The 26,931-nt window shown below is 38.2% G+C and overlaps 1 protein-coding gene across 21 annotated transcripts in view; it reads left to right on the top strand.

Moving 5' to 3' along the window:
* Nucleotides 1-19,621, top strand: part of PTPRC (protein tyrosine phosphatase receptor type C) — a 95,982-nt gene extending 76,361 nt beyond the window's left edge. For 20 of the 21 annotated variants that reach the window (XM_049807685.1, XM_049807693.1, XM_049807698.1 and 17 more), the window contains 19 exons: nt 1,564-1,624; nt 2,344-2,452; nt 3,672-3,703; nt 4,885-5,000; nt 5,546-5,636; nt 5,733-5,809; nt 6,037-6,073; nt 6,512-6,609; nt 7,564-7,689; nt 9,648-9,805; nt 10,282-10,417; nt 11,152-11,301; nt 11,735-11,825; nt 12,412-12,545; nt 13,549-13,683; nt 14,009-14,131; nt 14,550-14,728; nt 15,404-15,539; nt 16,174-19,621. In XM_049807685.1, the coding sequence (XP_049663642.1) occupies nt 1,564-1,624; nt 2,344-2,452; nt 3,672-3,703; nt 4,885-5,000; nt 5,546-5,636; nt 5,733-5,809; nt 6,037-6,073; nt 6,512-6,609; nt 7,564-7,689; nt 9,648-9,805; nt 10,282-10,417; nt 11,152-11,301; nt 11,735-11,825; nt 12,412-12,545; nt 13,549-13,683; nt 14,009-14,131; nt 14,550-14,728; nt 15,404-15,539; nt 16,174-16,446 (2,262 nt within the window). In that variant the 3' untranslated portion in view covers nt 16,447-19,621. The remainder of the gene's footprint in view (nt 1-1,563; nt 1,625-2,343; nt 2,453-3,671; nt 3,704-4,884; nt 5,001-5,545; nt 5,637-5,732; nt 5,810-6,036; nt 6,074-6,511; nt 6,610-7,563; nt 7,690-9,647; nt 9,806-10,281; nt 10,418-11,151; nt 11,302-11,734; nt 11,826-12,411; nt 12,546-13,548; nt 13,684-14,008; nt 14,132-14,549; nt 14,729-15,403; nt 15,540-16,173) is intronic. The other variant, XM_049807682.1, reaches the window with a different exon arrangement.
* The last annotated feature ends 7,310 nt before the right edge of the window (nt 19,622-26,931 follow it).

Raw genomic sequence — 26,931 nt, forward strand, 5'->3', positions numbered from 1 at the left:
GTCAGTATTTTTCCAACAGATTCTGCTCAGAAAGCTTTGTATTTGTAAAATAAAGATGAAGTCCTGTAGGAGTAAAAGATGCTTGCGTTGCCCCCATAGTACGAGACCCCTACACTCTTGTAAGCTTTTTGTACACCACTTGCAGTAAGCAGTTTGCCTTACAGCAGTAATTGGATTCTGCTTGGCTTTAAACCCTGGCTTCTGCATCAAACTTATTTTGCCCACTTCTTACTGGAGAAACAGAGAAAGCCTTATGGCCTAAACTAGTAATGAAAGGATTCTGGGTCAAATTATGGAAGGCCCAAGAGAAAAAAACAGATCACCTGTGAGACTTGGCGGATGCCATGATTCCCTTCTATCTACACACTGAATTGTTCAGGGAATAAACAGGAGCCTGCCCAGCATACTTTTTGGTTTAGTGATGTTTTGACCCTGACTGCTGCACTAGGTTTCTGGCTTTCGCTATTTGAGAAGCTTCTTGCTTATTTTCTCTGCAACCTCTGCTACTCCTTTGTAAGTTGCCACCTACCATGGCTTTCTTCCCAGCTGCAGAATTCAGAAACCACCAACTCCCTGAACACATCGGCCTTTTAGAGCAGAGGGTGGGAGCTGGGGCACAGTGCTCAGAGTCTTCAGGAGAAGTTTCTCTTAAGGGATCGGGTAGGCTTAGTAAGAGCTCAGCCTGCAGCCAGCAATGGTGCTAATTGCCCTTCTCCTCCCCTTTTGGATGATTTGCAGCAGGAGAATATTACTACTAAAATTACTATTATTCAGTCCTGTTAGTATTTGTCACTGTTTAGTATTAAATCTTTAAGTTTAATCTTAAGATTAATTTTTCTTCACAAGAAAATTGTGAATATTTGAACTACCAACTTCAAGCTGCCTATTAGATCTGATAGGAGTTTCTATTAAGGAAATTTAAAAGATTGGATAAACATAAAATATATTATGAAATATAAACACATCTAAAGAAAGTTAGTATTTTAAGACCAGTTAAAGTACCCAAAAGTTAATGTTGCAAGAAAGCAGCTTATTTAAAAGTTTATTTTGGCTTCTATAATTTAACCTTTTATGAATTGCTTCCCAAACAGGAACTTGTATTAAAAATATCCAAATCAGTTTACTATTTGTACATTACTGTTGAAGCAAATAAAAAAATGACATTTTATTACATATTGCATGGTTATTTTTCAGATTTGAGAGATTTGATTTTGATTTGATAAGCAATAAATTTGATTTTGTTCCTTGAGATACATCTGATTTTGATTTTGTAAAATGTCTCTTATTTCACTATCTTTTTTCCCATATTTTTCCACATATTTTCTACATTTTTCTACATATTTTTGGTTCTAGATCTTGCTGTAACTTATAGTGCAGCTCAGGTTTCCACCTAAATGGCTATACAAAGATCGACAGCAGATCCTGCTGTAATGAAGTTGATTCATTGGAAACAGATGGATGTATTTCAAATATCCATCGTGCTTTGCTTTTTTAAAAAATCTGTGGAGAAATTTTTACTTGTTATACCTTAACATCTCTATTATTCTCACCCACTGCATGCAGATCTTAGTGTTTAATGGAGAACATAGAGGGCAGCCAGTAAAGAAGAGCATAAGAACCAGATGTAAGTAAATATATACAGCATTTTTACTTTTAGAGTTTAGCATAGTGTAGAGTAATAGTGAATTCTGTTACAATTGCTCCTAATTAAAAATCCAAACTGCTTTTTTTATAGTTAATAGTTGATCTGCATTTGAAAAAATATCCTCATTCAGCATTAATGTAACAGATCATGTTGACAAGTCATTGACTGTAATTCAGAATTATTACACAGCTGTGGTTTCTTCAGGAAACATTCGAATGCAACTAGAAATTCCTTTCTCTAACTTAAATTACGCACTTTAGGATTATTTTCGCGTGTTCAGATCCTGTGTATCAGGAGCTGAACATCTGTGACTTGTCAGGGATTCCCAGCTCCCAGATCAGGAACAGCTGAGAGCTCCATTGCTCAGGTGTACAGGTCACACAGAGCAGGAGACAAGCCTGGTAGTGCTGACAGAGTGAGTGAGTTGTAGCGTTTTGACAGGTGGACGTGGAGAGTTTAAGTGAAAGTTTTCTTAATGAAGAAATAAAATTCCCTCCTTTCATGTGAGCTTAAAAGTTGTTGGCGCTTTCGAATAACAAACTTAAACTAAACAGTTAAAAATAATTGTTTAGTTCTTGTCACAAAAACATCAATGGGCCCTGGTTCTAGGAATTATACAGATTTAAAAAAAAGGGGGGAAAAAATTCCATTAATTATGTATCCAAGAAATAATAAATGTATTCTTTTTCTGTTGCTAGATAATTCTAAAGCCCTGATTATATTCTTGGCATTCTTGATCATTGTGACATCAATTGCTTTACTACTGGTTCTGTACAAAATCTATGATCTTCACAAAAAAAAGCTTAGGTAAGATTCATGTTTCTCTCCCTCTCTTATATAAATGGGGGGGGGGGGGGCTTCCTGTTTTTCCACAAGATTTCCCAACAGGTAGTGCAATAATGTTACAAGTTTGATATTTCATTAATACTGGGAAAAGACATCATTTTACCTTTTAATCCTTTCAGAAGAAATTCAACTTTGGTGGTTTGTCTGGGAATGCAAATACAATGAAATAGATTTAAAATCTCTGCTATACCCTTTCTCAGGGTACAGAACTGATCTGCTAGAGCAAAATGGTTTGTCACTAGTTTTGTGAAAAAATATTCACAAATATCTGGAAAACCTTTCCTTCATGATTTAAATTAAAAGTAATGAAAATAATACACACTTTCTTGGAAATCTTTCAAATGCTTATTCACCCAAAACAATATCTCAGGGAGGCTTTGTTTATTATAGTCATCTCTAGGTGACTTGGCAGTTTTGTAGGACAGCAAATGGTGATAGAAGAATGGTCATTGCCTTCCCTCATGACTATGCCAGAGCCCTGGAAAGCCAGGCTCATTGCTGCTATTGCTGTGCAGGGAGGTAGTGCAATGTGTGAGGGGGCATTTGCTGCTGGTAGAGACAGGGGAGTTAAGGCAATTTCTTCAGAAACCTCTCAGCCCTCTGGCAACAGCAGAACTTGGGGATCTGTCTCTTCCAGCCCCTTTTCCTCCCTGCTCTTGCCCTTAGGGGGACAGGGAGCTGCTGTTGCTCAGATGCAAACTTTTGTGCTTAGGGAAGCAAAACTAATTTTTGCTTGTACAGCTCCAGAGAGTCTGGCTTGTTCTTGGCTACTTAGCATTTAAACTTAGTTTCATTATATTTTATGCATGTGTTAGTTTTTTGTCATTTATTTAGCAAGAGAAACAAAGATAGTGTGAGCAGTCACTCCAGTGAAGAAATTAAAGGCATGTTTGCTGCAGGTGATATGGACAAAATTATGCAAGCAGTAAAGCTGTTTGATGAGTTCTCTTGTTTCTCTCCCTCAATAGTGCTCAGAGTAGGAAGGCAAGGGTCCCAGCTACCTCTGTGTAGGGCCTGTTAAGGCTCAGCTGTAGCAGTCTTGTTTCACATAGAGCTTGCAATGCGGTCTGCTGGTTATGAGCAGTCTTGGTGTTCATGTACAAAACAGCTTTTATTTAACTCATTATCATATATATGTCTTACTAGTCAAAGCTTTTACAGCTACTTTTGTTTCTTACAGCAATTCTTCTGAAGGCGTGAACCTTGTTGCAGGTGACTATCTTTATATATTTAGCAAGTAGAAATAAAATTAGTTGCATGTCTTGCTGCCACCTTTGATTGTTTACTGTCTAGGTTTTATACATAGATTACAAATATCAACGTGATAACACCTCATTTGGAGAAAAAAAATACTTCAGTAAATATATAGCAGAAGTATTTATACTTAAATGAACTGAAAGTTTGTCAGTGTTTAAAAACCTCTTATTTATTATTTAATTACAAACCCAATTTTGTTATCACAGACAATGGTTGTAATATGTTTAACACTCAGAGTAAGTCCAAAATCAAATATAGCTTCAACCAGAATTTCCCTTTCCTGTGCACCTTTCTCAAAGCAAGAATTTAAACATAAGCCAGTCGTTTTTTACCACAAAATTTTAAAGGCTTTCAAATTGCAAAGAATGACACAAAACATTATGTGCAACTTTTTGCACAAGATTTCAAAGCCTGTGAAGAAAGACAGAATCAGTTAGTACCAGAAGGCTCCAAGAAAAAAATAATTTATGACATTCAAGCCCACAGAAATTAACTGCATTAAATGGGAGGTAATACTGTGTTGATGTTCAAATACATTTGCTTAGATACACAGTTGTTAAAAAAAAAATCTTTTCAATGTAAATGAAAAATTAATAAATGTCTAGTTAAAGATGTTAAAACTTGTTCAGTTACTACTTTATCATTAAAGATGATATTACAGATTATTGCAAATCAGAGAGTAAGTTGGAGAAAATTGGGAAAAGTAGGCAATACATGTTATTACATTTGTGGGTTGTTTACACAGTAATCCTTTTCCCCACTGATGAGAAATGGTCAGAATTGAAGTAGAGGATGAGGCCATGTTACTGTTGTGGGTGTTGGGGCTGTTGCTGTGACCTGAATGTGACAATCGCCACTTTGTTCAAAAGCGCTGTTAATGCAATGTCCCTGCACGTGGCCTCCTCCTGAGGTGCCTCCAGTCAGGCGGCAGAGCTGAACAAGTTCTGTTATTCCCAGGGCCCGTTTGCTCGCAGCTGGCACCGGCAACGCCATTTTTTTTGAAAAATAAACAAGCTTAGTTAAAATAAAGAGGTTTGTCCTTTTGTTAATTTATCTGAATTAGATAATCATGTTTCTTGAAATGTCATTTACATTTTCAAAGTCAGTAACGATAAACTTTCAACATATTTACACAGTTAAAGATGATGACAGGCAACTTCTGAATATAGAGCCAATACCTTCAGAGCAATTGCTGGACACATACAAGAGGAAGATTGCTGATGAAGGAAGGCTTTTCTTGGATGAATTTCAGGTTTGTCATTGGCTCAAAATATACCACAGATTTGTAGCCAGGTGGTTGGAAGAATTGTGTTCAGGAGCAAGTTTGAAGTATATGCTCTGGTTATAAATAAATAAAAAAATAAGAATCTAGAAAATTGAGTGAATTCTCATCTAAGGTCAAACAGGCTTCAGTTAATTTTGCTACCAAGCTCTCCTCATTATAAGGTGATGGTACTTCTTTTTTTTCTCCTGAAGGTGTTTTTCAGCAAGAGTATAAAATACACAGTCTAAATACTTCTCATTGTAAACTATCTTTTAATGCATATTTTTAGTACCCTGTCTTACTGCATAGCCATGGGGATATAAATAATATATAATTGTGGTGATATATATTATTCATATTAAGGGAAAATAAATTTATTTTAGATATAAGAAATATATGAAGTGGTATCATATGAAACAGAATGTTATCTTCCAGACTCAGTAGTACCAAATTGCTTCCATATGCATTTGACTGTAAGTAGAAGCTATTTTAAATATATGCTTACCTAATAAAAGAAATATTGTATTTTACAGAGTATTCCTAGAGTTTTCACTAAATTTTCAATAAAGGAGGCCAAAAAACCCCATAATCAAAACAAAAACCGTTACATTGACATCCTTCCATGTGAGTATTTGTTACAATTTTTGCATGTTTTATAAATATTTGTTTTCTCAGTGCCTTGAGATAATATAATTATTTTGTTTTAAATGATTTAAACAGATGATCATAACCGTGTTGAGCTCTCAGAGATCCCAGGAGACCCAGGATCAGACTATATCAATGCAAGTTATATTGATGTGAGTGACTTCTACTTTAAAAGTCTTAGGCACTATCGAAGAAATTCTGTAGTCTGTACATTTCATGCATCAAACACCTTTGAGGATTTCCATTTGAGTTCTTCCCATCTTTGTAATGTATTCAGTATTATTGGACTGTTGCATATTGAATTTATTTTTAAAGTTACAAATCTTTTAAATTGTTCATGCTTCCTTTCTAAGAGTTGATAACATTGTACTTTTTATAGGGCTTCAAAGAACCAAGAAAATACATTGCTGCACAAGGTAATTTTTAACCTTAAAAGAATATGCTTTCTTTATTCACCCATTTTTTTGTTAGAGAGTAGTAGAAAAGTATTAGTAAATTTAAAGAAAAATTGAAAATCTGACATTTTGAAATTTAATATGAAAAAGTTGCCACTGAGCTTTTGCTTAGGAAATTCTGTGAAGATTAATAAATTGTACTTCAAAGGCAGATTTCTCATGATGTATAACTTTACACCAAAAGTTTTCAGATTTCACAGCTATGCATTAAAGATATATATGAGACTTCTAAAATTTTGTAGCCTGATGGCAGCAGTCATAATGAAATCAAGTGTGTGGCTGTTATCTGCATGATCTATGGTAAGCTTTTCAGACCTCATAGCTAAGCATGTCAAGAAGGCAAGTATTTTTTCATGTGGCTGCACTCTTTGAAAAACTGCCTTAAATATCTCCTGCTAGGCCCCAAGGATGAAACCATGGATGATTTCTGGAGAATGATCTGGGAACAGAAGGCAACAATTATTGTCATGGTGACTCGCTGTGAGGAAGGAAAGAGGGTGAGAAATATCCATCCATCCATCCTTCCATCTATCCATCCATCCATCTTTCCATCCTTTTGTCTGAAAACAGAATGGGTTGCTGTGCCATGTTGAATTACATTTTCTTCTTAGTACTTCGTTTTCATTCTTTGCTGTTCTCTTGTTGTGGCAGAACCTATGTTGGAAAGCATGCCAAAACAGTGTTGCCTTATGGAATTACCAGTCTTATCAGAAAATGTCACTTTAGTCACAGCTGTAAATAGCAGAGGGTGAGCTTCCAAATTACAGCTAATAAATCCAGAAAAGGGCCCAAGGTAGAAGTCTAGCTCCTCACAGACGTGTCATAAAAGGTATGGTTTGTATTTTAATCCTATCTATTATCTTCTGATATCCTGGCCATGCCCTCAGTAAATCCTAGACAGAATTTTTTTTTTTTTATCCATTGTCTTTGCCCTTCCTTTAACTGGAAGATTTGGTGCTTCTGGCTTGCTTTTGTTCCTTATTCCAGGAAGAAGGGGAACTGCTGTTCTAACTGCTTTTAAAGATGAAAACGTTGGCAGTGTGCAGATTTACAGCATCCCCAAGTTGATGTTATAGGCAGGCAGGAGCAACATCCCTCACTGAAGACGGAAAAAGAGGCCACAGAAGTAGCTGCAAACTTTTCTATAGCCTTCAGGCAACAGCAACTGTAACTGTTCACTTTTTCAACTAGTATCAGGATTTTTTTCCCCACTTTATGTTCCAAGTTAAATTCCATGGACATAAAATTCAGAGATCTGAATTGTTGGATATTTGGAATTATTTATTGCTGACATCCTAAACAGTGACAGCCTTTTCAGGAGAGGAGAAGACCTGTGGGAAGTTGGAAAAATTGTACTGAGTTGCTGTCTATTTTAAATCAGACTTTCTTTTAGCTCTCAGCTCTCTGCCACTTTGCTGTCGTGCTGCTCACCTAACTTCGTATCTTCATAGAACAAATGTGCCCAGTACTGGCCATCAATGGAGAATGGCTCTGTAACATATGGGGACATCATTGTGAAGATCAATGAAAGTAAAACATGTCCAGACTATGTCATTCAGAAACTACACATCACAAATGTAAGTTGATTCAAAAGTGTAAGAGACTGACTGGAATTGGAGTGTCTATTTGGAGTCTGTAGGTATTGTTGAGAGATCCTTTTAAGAGAAGACTCAGATATCAATGGAAGATGCTCTGCTGTTTTTCCCTAAGCAACATAAAGTTTAAGAGAAAACTTCTTAGATGTGGGTGTCATTCCTTACAAGTAATATGAGTCAGACATATTTCCCAACTTAAAAATGTATTTTCCTTAGTACTCTGAAATCTACATTTAAGGGGAAACTGTTAATATGCTGTTAAGTATGGAAAACTCAATACACTGTGGTTTCCTTAAATATTTAGCTTGTTCTTTAACACAGAAATTTTACTGGTTTATGTGTATCTCAGCATAACCTTCTGCAAGTAAAATCAATGTGACTCATAAAGCACCATTATCTACCCTTGTGATAATTGTACAGTGGGAAGATTACATATTCTGGTAATCTCAAGTGCATTTATAAACATAAGTGTTTTAAAATTACCATTTGGCTACATGTAGAATCATTAAGGCTAGTTAATTGCTCTTTTTTACACATCTGAAATCACATTAGTTGCTCTGTGCTTAATTGAGAACAATATTTGCCATGTAAGGCTAAATGCTCCTCCAGCCCTTTGCAAAAATATTTCAGTGAGGACAAATGGGGCTAAGTCATAGCTAAAAGCATTAAGACTCAAAGAGTAAATCTGCTGACAGATCTTCAGCAAAATAGTCGAGCAACAGATTCCATCCACCTTGATCCATGATTACAGATGGAAATTCCTATTCTGCTGTCTTATGTTGCACTAAAATTTACGCAGGAGGTGCTCTGATTAAAAGCAAGTTGTAACTTAGTATGAAGACGGTAGGAATATCAGGATGTTCAGAATTGACTATTAACAAAGACATTACTCTGTGACTAGAACAATCTGACATTAAAAATGAGATTGTTGCAGGCTGAGGACTGATAGTTTTAGAGCTATCTGCTCTCTGTTTGGCTGACATCATATTAATAAAGATAAAACTGATATTGGTTGTGAAATTTAATTTGAGTGGTCCCTGACGAGAAAGCAGAGACTTCTGCAGTTCTGATGAAACAGTGATGTATAATTACTGAAACAATGGCAAATAACTATATGAATAACTGTGCCATAACTGGATAATTCAACTTTGAATAAGAACTCGGGGGTAAATTACTGGGGAAATCCCCATATAGCCATACTAAATCTTGGCCAGTAAAAGAATACCATTGAGATGTCTTTCTCATTTTGTTTTATAATCATGGTTATCAAAATGCATGTCCTCTCTTTTAATTTAGCAGCAACATATGAAAGTAAGACTCAAGACTTGACATGATTTAAGCTTTAGTCAAGTGACTTAAGAGAGTCAGTCTCATTGAAAATCATACGTTTTCTTCTATCTCCTTCTAAATGGTAGAAGCCTGAGTTACAGTTCAAATTTCTTCTCTCTTTTTTTTCCCTTTTTTTTCTTTTTTTTTTTTTTTTTTTTTTTTTTAAATCTGTTGTGCCCTCAGCAGGCTCATCCTAGGAGATATAAGAGAGTTACCAACCTGTACCCCTTGAAGTAAGCAGAACTGTACACTGGCCAAGTTGTTTATGAGTAGAGTGGGGAGACATATTTTACTCTGGATCATAGGCTAACCTGAGAAAAAAGTATTTTTAGCAAAACTTTGAACCTCCTGCTTGTCCTTTGTTGGAGTTGTTGTGTATTTCTGATTCATGGATATTTTTTAATTAAAAATGAATGTGAAAAATGTCATAACCTGAGGGACCATTGGGATTACAACATTACAGCACACTGTCTGAAATTTCAGTTTCAACATTTGATGACTGTTGCCCTTATTTTTCTTCTGCTTTTTATATCTGCACTTGATTTTGGCTTTGTGTGTGTGTGTGTATATATATATATATATTAAAAACCCCCACACTTCACTTTGTCTAGGGAAGAGAAAAGACAGCTGGAAGAGATGTCACTCATATTCAGTTCACAGGCTGGCCAGACCATGGAGTCCCTGAGGATCCGCATCTGCTTCTCAAACTCCGACGCAGAGTTAATGCTCTCAGCAACTTTTTTAGTGGCCCAATAGTGGTTCATTGCAGGTAAATATATATTAGTTTTTAAAAATTATGTTAGATGAACATGAAATGAAGCTATTCAGAAAAGGGAGCTAGCAAAGGTAGTTGGCTGATCCCAAATTTTGTGACTTGATTACTTGAGAGTGAGGCAGCCAAAGATGTATAAAAATGCCTGTTTTCTGAAGGATCTGAAGGATATTCAGGTAGATAAATTCTGAGGATACATAGACTTTTGGAAAAGCAGCCAAGTAAACGTTGGGCTACTCTAGCTATAATCACCATGTTTGGCAATATTGGCCTTTACTTTCATTAACAGATAATTAAAATACAAACTCATCATTGTTTGTGTTGCCAATTAATTTACAGCAAGAACTGTTTCAGTTGCTTCATATCCCATTGTTACACATTTGCACTTTTGCTCTCTCACTGACTGCTCCACTCTGAGTGGGACTGGGAGATGCCATTCCCTCTTGAAAACCAAATCCCTTTGTGCTTTGCAGTGCTGGTGTTGGGCGCACTGGGACATATATAGGAATTGATGCCATGCTGGAGGGGCTGGATGCAGAAGGCAGAGTCGATGTTTATGGCTATGTTGTGAAGCTGCGTCGGCAGCGGTGCCTCATGGTTCAAGTAGAGGTATCTCGCTAAAACTGTCACTTTGAACTCTCCTTTGCTAGGGCTTCATCAGTATTTCTCAGAAGTGCGCTGCTCAGTCCTGGGTACTGCTACAGTTCAGTTGAAGTTGTTCATAGAAAATATAGCTCTGAAGAATATTAAGAGAGAGAAAAAGTTTAAACACAGTTTTTCAGTTTTAGAAACTTCAACTTTTTAAGTTTAGGCTTTAAAAAAAGGAAGCCAAGAAGGACATTTTAGATTTGATAATCTTTTAGATTTGATAAGCTTTTGGCATACAATTCGCAAATGCAAAATTGAGCTTGCATAGTCAAACTTAATTTTCAAATTCTAAAAACTGTCTAGGTGGGATTTTCAGTTGAGTTGAGAGTATAACAAAAGTTAAGGGCTGATGCAATGCATGTTTTTAACTTACTTCAGTGTTTTGCAGATCTTTCAAATCTCAGTTGCATATTTCTTGAATGACTTTAGATTTATTTGCAGAACACTTTTCATCCACCACACTATATGTGTTCCAAAGTGTCTAATTTGGGGCCACTCTGATTTTTAATACTTGTATTAATGCCTGTTCAACGTTAATGCTTAATATTATTAACACTAATAGCATCATGGGAGTAATAGTTTCTTATAATGGTTTTAAAAAGTGATATGGTTTTGGTTTGGGGTTTTTTTGTTTTTTGTTTTTTTTTTACTCTTTAATAAATTCAATTTTAAACCTTTTAAATGGGAAACACCAGTCACAGTACATCCTTATCCATCAAGCACTAGTGGAATACAATCAGTATGGAGAAACAGAGGTCAGTCTCTCAGAACTGCATTCCTATCTTAACAATCTGAAAAGGAAAGATCCTCCGAGTGATCCTTCTCTGCTGGAGGCAGAGTTTCAGGTAAATAAGCATTGCATTCTAGTGCCCCTACCTCCCACTTACATTAGAAAGTGCCTTGCACAATAGTCCTGAGATAGAGATACCATACATAATAGATCATTTCTGTGCTATTTTATTTCTCTGGCACAGAAACAGTTTCTTTACCTTCATGAAAAAGCTGTAAATTAATGAAATTTTATTCCTGCTTTTGATATTAATATTTTTAAAAAAGATGGGGAGCATAGAATGATTACTTGTGTATATGTGAATGATTTCCTGTGCCATTGTACATGATACAGCAGGCATTTTTAAACTATAGTCCAGATGCGACCTAAGTTTAAAGAATTAAAGTAAGAAGTGAGGCACTGGGAGATGATGACTGGGTGTCCAGAGGTGACAATGATCCCAGGAACCATTTTGATTGAGCATAATACCACGCATCCTCTTTCTTTAGAGATTACCTTCCTATAAGGGGTGGCGGACACAGAACATTGGGAATCGTGAGGAAAATAAAAGCAAAAATAGGAATGCCAACATAATTCCATGTAAGTATTTTCCATGAGCCTTCCCTTATCGTATCTGGTATCTTCTATAAGGAAACCTACTAAATTTTGAAAAAATAAGGACAGTAAATTACCTTACTGAGATGTATTTGATTGATTAATTTTTTTCAACACTGTAATATTAGAAACTTTTCACAATGTTTTAAAAAAGAATAGTTTTTTAAAAAAGTGAATTATTGAGAGTGTTTAAGTTTATTTCAAATAAAGTGGCCTTTGTTCTGCATGTTTTTAACTTAAGTGTTTTGCAGATCTTTCAAATCAGTTGCATATTTCTTGAACGACATTAGATTTATTTGCAGAACACTTTTCATCCAACACACTATATGTGTTCCAAAGTGTCTAATTTGGGGCCACTCTGATTTTTAATACTTGTATTTAATGCCTGTTCAACGTTAATGCTTAATATTAACAACACTAATAGCATCATGGGAGTAATAGTTTCACAACAGTCTGTTGTGAAAAGACTGGCCTTTACCTATTTCCCTCCCTGCACATGTGGCAACAGCCCCTCTCTAATGCTATACCTAAGCACCAGTGTGGCGTGACAGTGACACTTTGTCTCATGCAGATGACTTTAACAGAGTGCCGATCAGGCACGAAGATGAATGCAGTAAGGAGGGTGAACATGATTCAGATGATTCCTCGGATGAGGACAGCGACTGTGAGGAATCAAGCAAATATATCAATGCTTCCTTCATAGGTGTATGTATTTAGAGGATCCACTATAAGTATTTCACAAGCTTTTAGCTAAAACTATATTCTAGCTTGAACACTTATTCTCTTACTGGCTTCACAAATAGAATAGGATTTACCTGAATAAGGGAGAAAGATCTGGTAGTTGATTGGCAAATCCATTTATAGTTTTAATCATCAAAATCTTCTACATTTGGCTGTGGTAATAAGATGAAACTTTTTCCCTTACATGGCCTTAGACTGTGCAATCACAAATAGTGAGACTAAACATAGAAACACTTTTTTTTGCATGTGTGTGTTATTTTTAAAACCACTAGCTTTCAGACTGGCCTCATGATAACATGTATTTCTATTAGTGGGCATCTGCCTAAGTATAAGTTGATCCATGTTAATGTTTTCCCTATTAGTGAACTGTGAGTATAATTACGTATACAAAACCCTACTAGTGAAAATTGGGGCCATCAGTTTTTTTGGTATCATATATACGTCCAAAAGAAGGAGAGCAGTTATTGGTCACTAATGAAGTAACTGATTTTAATGGAATTGCTACCTAAATCCTTTAAAATGCTGCACAGTTAGGATATCTGTTCAGGGTAAATGTATTTTTACTTTTGGGTAGCTGAGTGTGAACTGACTGGTACACCAGCTTTGTGTGGTATAAACTCAATTTATTACTGGTCAAATTAAACAGCTGTGTAGAATTAAATGTTTTACCCCTTAAAACTATGCTGTGCAGAAAATGGCAAGGTGAGGTCTTACCCACTGCAACATGAGTATACCTTGTTGTCAATCTGGAAGTGATACTGTTGTTAGGAGGATTGAGTTTAATGTCATTTGGCTTGTTGAATTCATGTAAGACCGTTGCCTACTGAAATAGGCATATTTTCCCTATAAACAAAAGGGTTCATTAGTTTATTTCACTGGGTATTCCTTAAATGACAGTGAGTTCTGTTGCTTGACAATCACATTTCAAATTAATTTAAGAAAAAAATGTTAACAATTTCTTTTATAGGGTTACTGGGGTCCAAAAGCCATGATTGCAACACAGGGACCACTGCAGGAAACTCTCTCTGACTTCTGGCAAATGGTCTTCCAAAGAAAAGTCAAAGTCATTGTTATGCTGACAGAGCTGAAAGAAGGAGATCAGGTGAGAGCATTGTCTTCAGACTGACATATTAAGGGTCCTCTCTAGGCAAAGAAAACACTTCACTGCACTCTCTCATTCCCTTCCTCCAGTTAAGCTTGTTTTATAGGATGAGGAATTTGGATTTCCAATATAATTTGTTCCATTATTTACCTTCTTAATTTACTTTCTAATGAATTTTTGAGGGGAAGAGTATATGATGCTATATTTTAAAATACAATGATACTCCTACTACTTTAACATCAATACGTTCTGTAAGTGCATGTGGAAGATAAAATAAAAGGAGGTTTGAATGGTAAGCGCTGACTTGTACTTTCACCCATTTTAGGAACTCTGTGCACAGTACTGGGGAGAAGGAAAACAAATGTATGATGGCATAGAAGTTCAAATGACAGATGTCAACTGTTGTCCTAGCTATACCATACGTGCATTTGATGTTACACATCTGAAGGTAAAGGTTTCATTGCAAATTCCAAAAGGAAGTTTTAAATTTGTTTCCCTGTTATAAACTTAGCCTAAAGAAAGAAAAGGGACAATTCCCACTGCACTTACCTGCTGCTCTAAGAAATGGAAATATTTTTCTCTTCCACACCAGCAGCCAATTGTGATAAATGCTATAAATTATCTACATTTTCCCATTTAGTGAGTCGTTGAGATGGTGGTAGTGGAGTCTCAGGACGTCAGCTGCCTTTTGTACTTTGAGCAAAGCTTGGATCTCTACCTACCTCATATTCATGAGGTAGAACTCACATCACCATGTAATTTCTCAGGAATATAATTTTTCTTTTGTAAATCCGCTGCAACAGATGTACTACGTGAATCTTTATTTTAACCCGAACATTGACTACATCTCTGCTGCTGTTTTTCAGACGAAAGAAACACAGAAGGTGTATCAATATCAGTATCACAAGTGGAGTGGCTTGGATGTGCCAGAAAACCCCAAAGATTTAGTCAGCATGATTCTCAACCTTAAACAAAAAGTCCCAGCCAGACCAGTCACTGAGGACAACAGAAGTACCCGCAGTGTCCCACTTGTCGTCCACTGCCGGTGGGTCTGAATTCAGCACATAACGTAGCTCTAAGTTCTGGGTATATGTAGCAATCACAATTTTGAGGTGTCTACCTTTTCCCACAAGCCTTTCCTTGTGTCTGGAGACTCAGCTCTCCCTAGAAGATTCCTTGAATTGCTCAAGCTTGACCTTTTTGATTGTAGTGATGAAAAGTGAGCACACGTCTCTGGCAAGCATGGTCATGGAGTAGGTGGTGAGAGCTAGCTGCTCTTGCCTGGTACATGTATTTTGAGAAGAAATGCTAGGTCAGGGTGCTCCTGTAGCATACTACTAATGGGGATCCAGCAGAGCTTTTGGGTTTCTCTCTCGCTGCCATACATAAGCCCATGTTTTTAGGACCATTTCCGGGGATAGCCTTGCATACCATCTAAAACAGAGGATAATCCTGATAACAGCTGTTAAGACTGTAAGTCTGAAGCTTCTAATTTCTCTTTTGCCCCTTAAGTGGCCACATGAGATCCAGGTAGCCTCTAGATAAACTATGTCTTGTTTGTGTCCTCCAGATATTCTTAACTGTAACAATTTCAGTCCAATAAAAAATGTTTGGGAAATGTAATTTATTATGTAGACTTTGAAATAAATCTAACATTTAGTTGGAGGACTTGCTGATTTTACATTTTAAATTTACTTGTACATTTTACATCATCTCCTAGTGATGGATCACAACAGACTGGTGTATTTTGTGCTTTAATGACCCTCTTGGAAAGTGCAGAAAAAGAAGAAGTAATAGATGTTTTCCAAGTAGTAAAAGCTCTTCGTCGCACCAGGCTGGGAGTGGTCTCCACCTTTGTAAGTAAATCTTATGAGTCTGTGAGATGTCCAGAGCTGCAATTCTGTAACATCTTTGTGGAAGGGTACATATTACAAAATTACATATTGTATAAATCGATGTTTCTGCTGTTGCTTCAGGGACCTATGTGCACAGTGTCCCTTAACTTCTGCAGTTAGGAGGCTAACTCCATTTCACAGGCTAGCAGTCATCGACTTGTTTTGTTTAAATCACTCTGGAGAAATTGTGTCTCTGTGGCATACACTGTGCATTTACTAACAAACCAGGCCTAGGTGTCATCGATATGGGGCAGGTTATTAGATGGCTTTCCTAGACTCCTTACAATATGTGTTGTTTACAGCTTAGGTACTCGAAATCCCATGGTTTTGGTACTTTGTGTACCAAGAGGGTACTGAGTGATTGAACTCAGAAGATCATGCAGGCAGTTACAGAGACATTACATACACATGAAATCAGAATAAACCATAGAAGCAACATTCTGTACGCCGAAAACTGTAGAAGCTGCTTCATATGCAGACTTGCATGTTCAACTGCATGTTACATTTCTACAATTTGAGAAAACAGAGAAAGAATGGGTTTGTTCTTGGGCTCTGAGCATTCCATTCATACTAACTTTTTCTCTATATATTTAAGGAACATTACCAATTTCTGTATGACACCATTGACAGCATCTACCCTGCACAGAATGGACAAATAAAGAAGAACAACCAGCAGGAAGATAAAGTTGAATTTTGCAGTGAAGTAGAAAAAACAGATCAGGAAACTGATTTGATCACTATTGATCTTACCCCATCAAAACCAGAGGAACATGAGTTTTCTGAAGTATGTGATGATTTTAAGGCTGCAGACAGCACTAAGGGAACAGAAAGCTCTACAAATGGCCCCACAACTGCAGTTCTGACTTAGAAGCTATACAAGAAAAAAAGTGCTTTTTCATGTGCTAAAATCTTAAACAAAATAAGAAGTATAAGATTTCTTCTTCTTCTTCTTCCCAACTGTTTTTTTTGAAAATGTTTACTCTTATATCAATTTTTCAAAGGTAAAAATTTAAAGGAATACTTGAAACTTGTAGAGAGTGACAAAGAACTGTGAAAGTTTAATTTTTGTGTAGATTTTCATTTAATACTTCTTCAGAAACTTTTCCACTATTTTTATACATTCTCTTTTAAAAATATGTACAGTGTAATACTATGTTGAGCAGTGGGAAGAAAACTTTTTTACTTCTGTAACAAGGAGAAAAGCAACTCAGAACAAGATTAGTGTGTTGCAAAACCAGGTCTGTCTTCAAAACAGACAGGTAAATTAACCTAATTGGTAAGCATATATTCAAGCATTTCAGGAGTGCTGACCAAGCACTGCTTTAATAATACTCTGTGGAACCTGTGGTACTTTGCCAAACAGTTTTAAGAGCTTATCATTTACATCATGTGGCAATTCAAAAGAATTCAGGTTTACAGAGAATCTGTGTCATCCTACACCAATGTGGAATAGAAATTTTTGCATTTTTCTAACTTGCCTCAAGGTGTCCTTGTTGCTTCACATATATTATTCTGAGATTTCAATGTTAGAGTCAAAGAAGAGTTTGGAGGTTGGCATTTGAATGATTCCAGTGATTCTGATAGAAAACACATTCTCTTTACTCTTAGAGCTTAAAATACTGCATGCTTGCACTTCTATTTCTTACGCTTACTGTTATTTAAAGGGGCTGCTTCCACGAATGCATCTGACTTGTTTTCAGAATTGGAAAATACTTAGATGCTTTTCCTCCAAACCTTGTAGATTTTAATTGGTACAGGATTTTTATTTGTTTTCCATTACAAGGTTTTGTATGTTGTGGTATTTTTACTATTTCTTGCTGGATTTTAGCCTACTATTTTTAGAACAAATAAAAAAGATAATTACCAGTTGACAAAGTGGAAAGTATTTTGTTCTATTGGACTCTGCAAACTGATGATTTTCTTCTAAATGTACAAAATCTTGTGCTATCCCATACATGGATAAAATTTACAAATTTCACTAGGAAACCACACCATTCAATTCTCATAAAACTGTGTGTGAACCCAGGTAAATGTCATGTTTCTCTCATCACAGAGGAAGGAAACTTAATTTTTCTTTTGCTTCAAGTCATTAAAGGAACAGTCATTCAAGAGACACAGTGCTCCTAATTTGTCACTGCATATTCCTAATCTCTCTTTACAAAACATAATTGAAAATACTTAGAGAGAGGCATGTAAACACATTTACAGTCACACTTGGTTAAAACATTAATTTAATGTTGCTGTTACTCTAGATCAAACATTTCCTTCACAATTATCAGCTCAGACAAGTGCTCCCTGGCAGTCTTGCTTGAGTAAGTGGCAGCAAACAGTCACAGAGGCAGTGGGAATCCCCTTGACTGTCAGCTCAACTACCTTTTCAGCTGAAGCTGCGTTAGATGACAAACTAACAAAGCTGAGGGCGTCACTTCTGGAGGAAAAGCTCTTGAGACTAAATGTGAAGGTAATCTAAAAAAATTGTAGGCCCAAAGCCTGTTGGCTATTTTTAGAGGAACATGTCAAAATTGCAAATTTGGCATACCTTTGAAGATCAAAAGAATAAAAAGCCTTGGATGCAGATCGACTCACTGGTCCTTTGATGATAGAGAACAACTAATTTCTTCTTCTTCTAAGATTTGGCCACTGTAAAGCCTCTCTAGGTAGTTCAGGTAGTAAAATAAATAGGTCAGTGTAGCTACCTATTGTAAGAGTGTAGAGACAGAGGCTAGTCACACTTTTAGGAATAATGGAAAATGTTTCCCAAATAAAAAATTAAGCCCAAATTTTGATTTTGTGTAAATCTGAGGGCACTCATGCACTTCAGTTCCTTGAAAAATGGTTCTACAGCTTTTTAAGCTCCTGCAGCACCTGGACTGCAAAAATTCTGGAGGATTTCATTTTGCTTAAACTGTTTTCCAGAATGATTTCAGTGTTCATTTGATGGCATATTTTTTTAAAAAATGCGTGCCATGTTAACACTTGATTTGTGCATGAATTTTGAAAGAAAAGTCCTGAACTGTTAAATTTTGCCTCATGCACGTCTTCATTGTTAGCCTAATCAGGGAAACAGAGCCTTACATTAAAACTGTCCTCATGTGCCTAGTGTAAAACAGTTTTGGAGTAAAGTTAGTCACAAGGGGATAAACTGAGCTCTTGGCTTTAATTATTTTCAAAGTAAATAACACTTTGTGCAATTAAATCTCATTAAATCCCAGTGTGACAATTGAGGGCACCTGTCTTAACAGAGCTTAGAAGTTCTGATTGCTTGATTGCTTCTAGGAACTGTCTACGTATGTACCAGGGATGGTTTTTTGCCTTCTCCGTCGTCGTTTGAATTTCAAAAATCCACAAGGTGGTGACACAGAGCTTATAGAAGAAGGTCATTATGCTGGATGCTCCATAGTCACTGGGTTATTCACTTGTAGGCTTAATTTTATATCTCCCAGGAATACAGTGAAGCATATTACGGGTGAGGCATGAAGCCCAAACTAATAAGCTCTGCTAGGAAACTGCTCTGGCTTTGTTAGGGCAAGAACAGCATGGTAGCAGGCTGGAGAGTGGGCATAGCCTAAAAGCTGAGAAATAAACACGCAAAAAGTAAGGTGCAAAATGTTTATTTTCTCAAGCAGAGCTAAGGTGCACGAAGGCTGCTAACCACTGCCTCAATCTAAGAGTTAGCTATTGTTTGAAAGTGTTTTATAATCTTCAGTCCCGGATAAAAATTACTAAGCAGCAGACCAGCTGGGAGAGGACTTTGAGCAACAAACCAGGGTAATCAAGGGCTTATGTGACCAAAGGGACTGGATTTCTCCCACAATATGCTGGGTAGAAGCTGGTAGAAAAATGGGTATGGAAAAGTGACAGTGCTGTGTTAGCAGAGTCCAGTGTGGGAAGATGGGGGAGAGGAAGGATCCCAGAGCCTCCACAAGATTCTGCTTGGTCAGGTAACTGCAATGGAGAATGAACTGTGTGTTTGCTTTTGTTTAGATTTTTATGTTTCTTGTGCTCTGTAAGAACAAGGTAGTTACATTAAAATCTTTTTCAGAGATGGTACATTATGAATATCAGCCATGTCATGATTCTTGAGGTAAACGCTATACAACACAAAAAAGGCCAGCGCACCGAGGCGTGGCGGTCGGGGATGCTGTTCAAGGAGTTGACAAAAGCCCTGTTGCTTTTCCACCCCCCAGCTTCCACTGCTGCGTTTGTGCCTGCTCCTTTTCCCACCCATACATGCAGCCGGCATCCGTGAACTCGCCCTCTCCACTTTCGAGCCGGCTGAGCTCGCTGCCTGCTGGGGAAGGGAGCAGTTTCTTCCCCTTGCTCTAAACTGATCTGCCGCAAAGGAGCTGGTGGCCACACGCAGGAGCCCGAGGGGCTGGACCACGCGTGGAGGGGCCCCACTTGCCCCTGCCCCGCCTCTCACTGCCACCATTAGATCACCGGGGGGCGGGATTTTGCCGAAGGAGCGAAGAAAGCAGTGGGTTTCGAGCTTTGCTGTGAAACAGCAAACCTAAGTTAAATATTGCATGAGAGGCACAAGCAGAGCCGGCTAGCGAGTCTGTGACACGTGGCAGCGTTGAAGCTAGGAGCTACAAAGGGAAGTAAAATGTTAACGGCACGAGCCGTTTGTTTGTGTGAGATGGCAAAGAAAGTAAGAAAGAGTAGTGGCTCAAGACAGGTGTCTCATTAAGCTGGATGTTGTATCCTTTATTTAATGTTCCTCAGAAAAACTCTCCGGTAGCAGAGGCTATCTCTTTGACAGGGCATCTTGCATTTGTAAATGCCCGTTTTTTGACATTGTACATTCTCCAGATTGCCTCTAAAAGAATATCAGAAATTTCCCAAGGGCTTTACACAGCTGTACCACAGGTATTTTTCTATATGTAAAGCAACTGTTTGCCAAGAACCAGCGTGCTTTTTTTTAGACTAGGGAAAACCAAAATAGAAGAAAAGGAAAGTTTCAGTTACAGAGTACAGCACATTTCTATATGCATCGGCTTTACGTCAGAAAAAACACGAGTCTTCTGAAGAAGAACAGAATCCAATAATTTTAAAGGTACAGCAACATAGAAATAAAGTTTTATACAAAAGCTTTATAAGTCAAACTTTCTTTTCAATGCAGGTGAAAGGAAGATGATGACTACAAAAGCACTAAGCAAGTTTCTACTAAAAGATCTCCTTCCTAGGGACAAAAAGATAATTATTTAGGAAGGATACTTAGTATAAGTTATTGTAAAATATTAGTCTCATTGTTTTAACCTTAGTGAACAAACAGGGTTTTATTAAACAACTGTGTCCTCAGACTCAGGGTTGTCAGCATCAGCAACGCATAAAGTTACTGAATTTTTGAAATTAACATAATAAACCTTTTTCAGAGGAATAGACATATAACTATTTACAACTGGGTTGTCTCCTGAATCCCACAGCTGCACGCCACCATGGCTGGCAGTACTAATGTAGTCATAAGCGTGACTCAGAGGAAAAACTGAAAAGGAAGTTTACTTTGGATCAATTTTAGCACTCAGTATCAAATTTTTGGTTTTGGAGATGAAACCTCACGATAGCCTGACCTTGCCTGGCCGTTAGCTGAGGCCCAGAGCTCGCACACATCAACACTCCATCGAGTCCTTGGGTGTATTTTCAGAGCTTGCCCGCCAGGCTGTGCTGAAACTCTTCGAATGCCTTTTGCTCTGTTCAGAGCGCTCCTGCAATGCATTTCGCTCGCTCCCTTTCAGTAACGTGGAGCCATTTGAGGTAAGGAAGATGGCATTTGTTTATACAGCACTGCAGAGATTGTGTCTGTCCAAGACTAAGCACCAGTTCAGGGTGAGAGAGCATGCGTGTGCATGCATGTGTGTGTGCATGCGTCATTCATAGCCTTAGGTGTGAGATCACAATCCCAAACAGAAACTGATGAGTTGTTGACTTGACAGCTGCTTGGCTTAAAACAAACAAACAGACAAAAAAATCAGGAGAAACAGGGATGACATGGTGGGCGTGTGCTAACTTTTTTGTGGATTAATGCAGCACTGAGACAATATTGGATTGTGTGGCTGATGGGCTTTGTAAGAGTAGTTTTCAAAAATGAATTTGCAAAAAATAAACTACAGACGATGTACAGGAGACTGCATGCATACAGAGTGCTTGTATTGTCACAGACTAAATCTGTGCTGGCATCAGTGGCTACTAAAACCATTATTTGTCAGGTCTCCTGATGTTGCAATAGAAGTCAATGTGCATGTTCTTCAACTGCAGAGAAAAATGGTAAAAAAATGACAATAGAAATGCAGACATTTGGCAAGAAGTGTCAATTTTGATTTTTTTTTTTTTTTTGAGAAAGAAATAATGAATCATTTTTATCCTATTTTACTAAAGTTAATATGTTATTTTGAGAATAACAATATCGTGTCTAAGTTTAGCACTGTACTTCCTTTTTCTCCTGCTCTTTTCTGAAATATTTAAATATATTATTTTTCATATATAATTATGTCATTGAAACCACTTCAAGACTAGAACAGTTCAGTATCATTGTGTTTCCTTTTTCTATGCTGCTTTCTTAATATAATTTCCATTCAGCAATAAAATGAAATTCTGACTTCATGTATTGATTGACCATAAATAAAATTCTCATGGAACAGGAATTCAATTTCTTAAATGGCATTAATAAATTATTCCATAAGGAGTTATGTCTCCTTCCAAAGACAGCGAGGCGTTTCCACTATCAAATAATGTCTTGCCCCGCTCCAGTCCCAGTGGAAGGACTTTCTGTGGCCATGCAGGGTGGGCAAGGCTCACAGCTTCCCCCCGCCTCTGCCAGCAGATAGCCCTACTCTCATATCCACAGTCCAATTGGTTCAAGTCTCTAACTTTTCCTTTTGTAGCTCTTGCTTCAATTACTGAACGGTGGCCTCTTCCTATTTTAATATTTATATCAACCTTCTAGGTTTTCTCCTTATTTGAGATATTCAGCGTTTCGTTGACTTGAAGAGCTGTTTTTCTGCAACAGCCTTCCTCTTCCCTCCCAGTCCCTATCCCCATCCTCCTGGCCCCTTTTCCCCCTGTCCTGGGTGTCAGGAAGCAGAAAGAGCCAGCTGCCCTGCCAGGGAAGCAGAGACCAGTTTGAGGGTGAAGGCAGGCAGGGGAGGAACAGTACTCTCATGGGCACAGTCCCACAGTGCCCCAAAAAGGTGAGCAGTGCAGGTCTGGTGACAGTAACCAGCATCAGACAGCAGTCTACTGCTTGCCAGTGCAAAGCGATGGAGCAGGTCTGAGGACAAGGAGTCATGGTGGTGAGGCAGGCCCAGCCATGAGGTAGACCTACAGCACAGCAAGTCTAGGCAGGGCTCCTTGCCTTAATGCCTCTCGTTTCCTGGCCTGTGTCAAGATACAAGCTTCTGTCACATCTTCTTTCCTCACGGTCTTGGACTTCAGCTTGGAGTTGCTGGATGTGTAAAGTGCCCATGCCATGTGGCTAGACATTGTAGAAGTTGATTACTTGTCATTGTGTGGTGTTTTTTGGAGTCTGTGACATACTGACTCATGAAGACCTCATACCAGGTTGGCATGGTAGGAGATATCAGCACGGCATCTCAGCAGATGAGCTGTTATATCACGGTGCATGATTCCATGCACCTGCTCTGCTACGTTGTTTCTGAAGACTGCTGGTATTTTAGGTCTTACATGTTTAGATGCTAGGAAAACCGTTGGCTCTTGTAAAATCAATACCACAGGATGAGTGCCAACTCGAAATTTGGACTAAAACTTGAAACTTTATTAATAAAAAGTACTAGTTTATGATGATCTGTGCAGAATTTAGAGTTAAGAATTAAATACAGAGAGGTGAGAGAAAAGCAGATTAGCTGAGTTTACTGACTCATAGATAGGATGCTCATGCACACTTTTGTTCAAGGCCCATTTCTACTCTGTGAGCTACCTCTGCATCTTCTGCATCCTAAGTAAATCCTCCCATCGTCTAGTCAGCTGAGGTTTTATTTTGAAAGTTCACCTTAGGCAAGATAGGAAAGAAATAGCCACAAACCAGGTATCTTGTTCTCAGCATTTCTATCTTGCAGGAACAGCTTTCTGACAGTGTTTTGTGACAGTCATGGTTTCAAGCTTGCTAATTTTGAATTCCTAATTCAGTACTCTGTTGTGGTGGGTTGACCCTGGCTGAATGCCAGGTGCCCACCAAAACTGCTCTATCACTCCCCCTCCTCAGCTGGACAAGGGGGGAGAAAATATAACAAAAGGCTCGTGGGTCAAGATAAGGACAGTTTAATAAAGTGATAGCAAAGGTCGCACGCAAAAGCAAAGAAAAAACAGATGATGTTATTCTCTACTTCCCATCAGCCGGTGATGTCTGGCCACTTCCCGGGAAGCAGGGCTTCAGTACGTGTAGTGGTTGCTCCGGAAGACAAAAATGCCCCCCTTCAGTCTCCCTTTACTTAGCTTTTATATCTGAGCTGACGTCATATGGTATGGAATATCTGTTTGGTTAGTTTAGGTCAGCTGTCCTGGTTATGCCCCCTCCCAAGATCTTGCCCAGCCCCCAGCCTGCCATTGAGGGGGGGGCAAAAATGTTGGAGAGACAGCCTTGATGCTGTGCCAGCAGTGCTCAGCAGTAGCCAAAAACTGGTGTGTTATCGACACCTTTCTAGCTACTGATGCAGAGCACAGCGCTATGAGGGCCGCTATGGGGAGAATTAACTCCACCTCAGCCAGACCCAATAGAGCTGTGATGTCATGGACTGTGCACTGCTGCACAGAATTGTATTAAGAAGCACCACATCTCATTTTTTGGTCTCTTGTTGAAGAACAAAGCTACATAACGTACTGTATAATTGCTCTTGTTTTCTGAGAAAGCTGTCTCTCTTTGTTTTTAAGAAATGAGAGAGTTGCAATACCAGTTGCTCCTCCTTTTTTGTCACCTATGCCCAAACAAGGAGGAAAAACCTCCTTGTCCCAATAGAAGGATGTATCCAGACAGCATCACAACTCATGACAAGCTACAGTGCAGACAGGTGATTAAGTTTTGGGTACAGTAATTTTTTGGTCTTAGCCGGTTTGAGTTTTAAAGACCTTGAAGACTAGGCCACTGTTCTAGTCTAATACATAGGTGCCAGGCTCGATTATGAACTGCTGACATGTGAAATGGTCTCAGTCCTATTCATATGGGAAAAGTCTGTTTCACTGTTAGGGCAATAGCAGAGCTCTGCAAATTAAACTGCTTGCCATACATGCAACTGGACAAAATGAATGTAGATTGGTTTTAAGAGTATCAGGGGCCATCGACTAGGTTTTGTGTACTTGTCAAAGTTGTCTGGTGCATACACTCCATAGCCTTCCTGTAGGCTCCTCTTTGTAGTGAGGAGCTTCATTAAGCCAAAACAGAGCAGGCGCGAAGCCAGCGGTGGTGCTAGCTGCATGACAGGACACTTCTAGCAGGAGACACTGTGGGAGAAGGAGTAAGGGAGCTTGAACTGAGATGGCTGCATGCTCATATGCTCTTTTTATAAAGAGATGCTCAGGAGTCATCAAACGAATGCTATTCAGCAGCCATTTAAATCTCTTCTCCCTTTTCTCCTCCAAAGTCTTTGGATGGAGCAGGTGGGTATGTTTTTCCTTATATTTATGGAATTTTCTTTTGCTTGGGTTCCTTTCTGCATTGCACTTTTTAAAATTGCATCTAGCACTCTATTACTTAACTTCAAGCTTTTGCTTGTAGCTAAAAATATAAATAAATCAAGAGTTTGTTTAATTTAATTCCTGGTGCTGTGATTCTTTTCATCCAACTGTCATTATGAATTAGTCATTTCTTAACTCAAAACCATCAAGTACAACAGCATCCAAGGTAAATACTTCAATAAATCAAGTTTGATAAATTAAATAGTTATAACTTCAAAAATCTAAGATAAATAGGAAGGAGAGAATATTTTTATAAGGTTTATTCAGGTTTCCTTGACAAAGGCTTGATCTGCAGTAGACATCCCAGCCAGTACTTTCACCTGCAACCTGACACTCTTGGCTGAGAGACATCACAAACACAAACGAGTGACAGTGTGATGGTAACTGCTCTGAACAGCTACAACTGTGTGCCGGTGGCTCGTCTGAAGTGGTTCACAGTCAGAGATCACGTATAAAGGGCTGTTAGAAGGTAGCGTGAGTAACCCAGCCCAGAAGCTAGAACGGGATATGCTTCCACGGCAGGGAAGTGGGCTGTGTGCAAGAAATAAATGCAGGTGTCCAGCTGTTTCGCTGGACTTCTAAATTGGAAAAGGGCACACCAGATTTAGTGAGGAAGATTTTTTTTTTAGCCATTTACATAATTTTATAGCAGCTTTTAAGGAAAAAATTGCAGCAGATACTACATTTCTATGGCAAATTCATAAAATTATGTGATAGGAAGGAACACGTTCACTCCCTTTGCTCCTTGTGCTGGTTCCCTACTTGTTGTCCTGTAAAACTGAAGCATACATATTCTGTAAGGCTGCCCCCTGTTCCTCAAAAGATCAAGGCAGCTTCCTCATAGAGGACTGAACTATGCAGGCCCAGCAGTACATGTTATAACAAATATCTGAGCATCCACTGTTTACCTAGGACTAAGGAGAGCAGAAGGTTATATTAAAGAAGAGAAGAGCAAATTTTCCTGCTATGATTACTTTGAGGTAAAGGACGAGCCCAGTATGTCAGAGTTTAGCACTGGAAAGAAGAGCTCTGGAAACTGCAGATGTCTTTTTCTGTCTAAAGAGGGGATGCTGTGACAGCAAGTGTGTCATCTTAGCCCTCTGTTAAAGAGCATTTTTGATGGCATTAACCAGACTTTGGAGGGCAGCTGTTATGAAGTGCAGCTCAAGAAACTGTGCTGCCTTAAGGCCTTGGAGCAGCCTTTTTACTTTTATGTCTTGGCTAATGAATAGACTGCCCTTTGGCATCTGTTATATAAGCCAAGAGCTTTTTAAGCCCAATGCATTTCACATTCTCTTGAAAAACAAAATTTTTCACCCAATAGGATAATGCGTAAGCAATTCCCTGAGTTATAGCCTTCCCTGAGTTTTCCCAGTGTGGGTTTTTGTTCACAAAGCACATTATGAGTACAGGGAAAGCAGTTCCATGGACAAACTCTTTTTGCAATGTTGCTTAAAAGTGTCCAGTGATGTCAATATGATCACACCATTCTTCTGGGCTAGGACTCTGTCCTACATCAACTGAAATTAGTGGGATTGTTTCCAATTATTTTGCTGTGCAGTGAGTTGGAGTTTAAGAAAGAGAAGCAAGTATGAATAGATTACATTCAGTATATGGGCTTTTTTGCTCTTCAGTACCAGAGATACTGACACTCACAAATACTGTCTCT

This window comes from Accipiter gentilis, chromosome 8 (genome assembly GCF_929443795.1).
Source record: "Accipiter gentilis chromosome 8, bAccGen1.1, whole genome shotgun sequence".
In the NCBI taxonomy this organism is placed as follows: Eukaryota; Metazoa; Chordata; class Aves; order Accipitriformes; family Accipitridae; genus Astur; species Astur gentilis.